General features: G+C 32.1%; 1 protein-coding gene across 1 annotated transcript; it reads left to right on the top strand.

Moving 5' to 3' along the window:
* The first annotated feature begins 2,237 nt into the window (after positions 1–2,237).
* Positions 2,238–2,797, top strand: LOC107001326. The gene has a single exon (XM_027912210.1). The coding sequence runs from the start codon at positions 2,238–2,240 to the stop codon at positions 2,763–2,765; it is 528 nt and encodes a 175-aa protein (XP_027768011.1). The 3' UTR covers positions 2,766–2,797.
* The last annotated feature ends 659 nt before the right edge of the window (positions 2,798–3,456 follow it).

Raw genomic sequence — 3,456 nt, 5'->3', positions numbered from 1 at the left:
TGTGAATGCTCAATTAATGTTTGTTTTTAATATGTACTAACAAATAGTTATAACAATAGCATTGGAGAAACCTAAATAAAAAACATGTATTCAAAAACATCAATTAACAACATAAGCATAAAACAATGACTGTAAATATAAATATCATGATATGTAACAATAAAACGAGGCAGAAAGAAAACCGAGCTCGGTGAATGCATAATGTCCCCTTATGAAATTTATTTTTCTGTAGTACCCGATGTTTATGGAATAAATTCTCTCAAGATAGAACGATTTTATTCATCAATATATTGATACAAAAACTATGGTGTATTGGACCACTCAATAGGAGCAAATACATGAATATTTAATTGTGAAGAAGAAGAAGTACTTAAAAATCTTTGATGTTTTAAAATGAGAGGAAATCTATCTATTTATAGACAACAAGGGTAGCGTGCACAAATTTTTACTATGCCTTATCGAAAAGGTCACAACCTTTCATAAAGAACATACCTTTTCAGAAAAGTGGAAATTCTTCATAAAAGTCACAACTCTTAATAAAATTCCCAACATATCATAAAAGTCGCAAAGTTTCTAAAAGTCACAATATTTCCTGAAAGGGGAATGCTAGATTTTGCAAAAAAAATGAATTAAAAAGAAATCCTTGTTTTTAGTTACACCAAATATATATATATATATATATATATAGGGAGGTATTGGGAGGAGAGCTTTAAACAACATAAAATTATCTATCTATGACCTATATATCATTGATTTGAGCTTGAAAGAAGTCGCTAGTGCTTTCACTAGGGTAGACTTTTTACATCACACCTATTGGCGTTTGGCCTTTCTCAGAACCCAACTAACACAAAATGTCATTCTTATAAGTCTTTTCTTATGGGGAGAAAAATAAAGGCCACTACATTTGGGGGATAGAAACGATGTGTAATATTATGAAGTTCAATGACATATTTGAGTCTTTTCTCTAATAAGTGACCTTCATTAAAAATAAATAAATGCTTACAGGTGTATGTACCTTTCAACCAACAGTCTAAAGATCCCTTTTGAGCAAGATTATAATCGTATGAGAAATGTCCAAGTAAGATAAAAAATTATATAAGTTATTTCAAACATCAGACAGTACCCTAGTAGCCTATTATGTTGTATCTAAGGTTGAGAAATATATGAGCAAAGATTATATCATGGAGGATAATTTCTCAAGCGTTATATTTTTTTTAAAAAATTCACATAAGGACCAGATATAAAAGGCAATATATTTGCTTAAATTAGCCAAATAAAATAAGAAAAAATGGCATAAATATATGTTTATCAAAATAATGATCCGCAAATATATACTCTCTTCGGTTTCATGCCATCAAACCCTGAAGAAGAAGCTTGCAAAGACTACACATAACAGGTAAAGACTCAAGAGTTAATAGAGATAGACCCTACTCTAATATTCGATATAAATACCGCAAGACACATCATGGAATATTACCCAGTAAGAACTCAGATATGTTGAAAATTTGTCAATTCCATCTTCTACGATGTTTGTACATTCTTCCATACTAGAATTTGAAGCTAGCAAGAAGTTTGGTGAATGGGAATGGGGTGCAAATTGACTTATGGTATATAACAGAGAAGAATGATTTTTAGAAGTATGAGGATAAAAATTATACTTTGAGGAAGTTGAGTAATGATTCCTAATCTCTATCCATTGAAAAATTAATCAAGGATTGGGGATTGGGTGTTGGCGATGAAATTGGGCTATATTTTTATTCTTATTTATTAAAGTTAATTTTCAAATTATTTTCTAAGGTTCGTGATTCACAAATTATGCATGAATTTTTGTCTGGAGGACAAAAATATTTTCTCAAGTTTTTGTCTGCTTTTATGTACTTCTCTTTGCAAGAAAGGATTGGTTGACAGTTGTGTAAATTATTCACGAAATTGGATCAAAAAGTTGGATATTTTCAAATTTAATCAAAAATTCTACACCGTCAATAAATACTAGCTAAACTTTTATTTTTGTCCACACTTTAGGTAAGATAAAAATTTTGGAACTATTATGCAGACTTTAACTGTGAAATGACATAATTATCCTATTTTATAGTGTTCTCTTAATGTCCCTTAAGAAACAAGTTTAAATTTTTTAAAAAGTAATATCTTTTTAAGATTCCCGCTCAAAATGAATTAGAAAACCTAATTATGTCTTTATAAGGTGTTGTGCCTCTCTTTTTTAATCCTCACCTTCTTCAATGTCTGATCAGAGGCCTTTGCTTAGCTTGAAAAAAACATTTTTTTACCATTTCTTTCCCTCAAAAGAGGAAGAAGAAGCTTGTAAAATCAACAACACTCCATATCAGGTGACTCGAGAATTGGTGGAGATAAGGGACTTATACCCTGCCCCAAGAATCGATCTGCAAAACCCATGGCAGATCAAGAAAAAGCTTACCCATGATGAGATCGTTGTAGGAATGCTGATGATTCCCTTTTTTGAGATGTTTGAGTACATCCTTCGTTACTGGACTTTGGACGTGGCCAAAAGTTTGGTGAATGGATGCAAGGTTTGTGTTGACATGTGGGATATAACTGAGGAGAATATCCCTAAAAAGTATGAAGGTGGAAGTGTTTGGTTCAAGAAGTTGTTCAATGACGATTTTTCTCTTTGGTCCATCGAATTGTTCAAGGGTCGCAGATTGGGCGAGGGTGATGAAATTGGGATTTATTGGGATCCTAGATCTGCGACTCTAGTGTTCAAATTGCTTTCTCAAGTTGGCTCTTAGTGGAAAGGTCCAAAATGTAGGACCAAAAATAAAATATATGCTATCATAGTCTTTGGTTTAGTATTACTCTTTCATATAATTGTAATAGCTGAAGACCTTATTATGAAATTGGAATTCTTGAAGTTCCCCATTTTATGTGCGCAATTCCCTTTTTTTAAATGTGTTTCATTCCCTATAATTATAGTTAGTACTTTTGATGTTCTTTGTCAACCTTTCTTATATATGCTCCTCATTACAAAGGATCTTAGTTTGAGAAAGAAATTGATGTACATACAGAGAATTCTTGGAAATAAGGACCTAACATGACCTAATTAAGGACCCCCATAATCATCAAGGCTGAATCTTTATACTGATGGATTTCGTACAATAGAGTTAAGTATAACATTAAAAAGTATTAGGGAATGTTTGAATAGAGGAGTGTGATTTCTAAATTGACTAGAGATGTATTAACTTAAGACAACTAATTTTGTGAGTGAATTCATTCATGTCTTTGTTTCCTTTTTTCTTCATAATCGAAAGATGAGTTTTGTGGATGCTTAACTGGTGGGAATGGCCCTTAGAGAGAGATGCATAACCCTCTGAAAAACTACATGCATTTAGCATAGAACGCTCTTCTTAAGCCATTTATGCTTCCTTTCTAAGTTTGGTTGAGGGGAACACTCAGCTTGTGCTTTTTCTCAGCACTTTTTCT

Source organism: Solanum pennellii, chromosome 10, assembly GCF_001406875.1.
Source record: "Solanum pennellii chromosome 10, SPENNV200".
Classification (NCBI taxonomy): Eukaryota; Viridiplantae; Streptophyta; class Magnoliopsida; order Solanales; family Solanaceae; genus Solanum; species Solanum pennellii.
The sequence above is the reverse complement of the archived record's forward strand: the minus strand, read 5'-3'. Positions and strand labels throughout refer to the sequence as shown.

Bases quoted from the DNA above. Each gene is read 5' to 3' on its own strand.
- LOC107001326 (XM_027912210.1), top strand. From the start codon at position 2,238: ATGTCTGATCAGAGGCCTTTGCTTAGCTTGAAAAAAACATTTTTTTAC.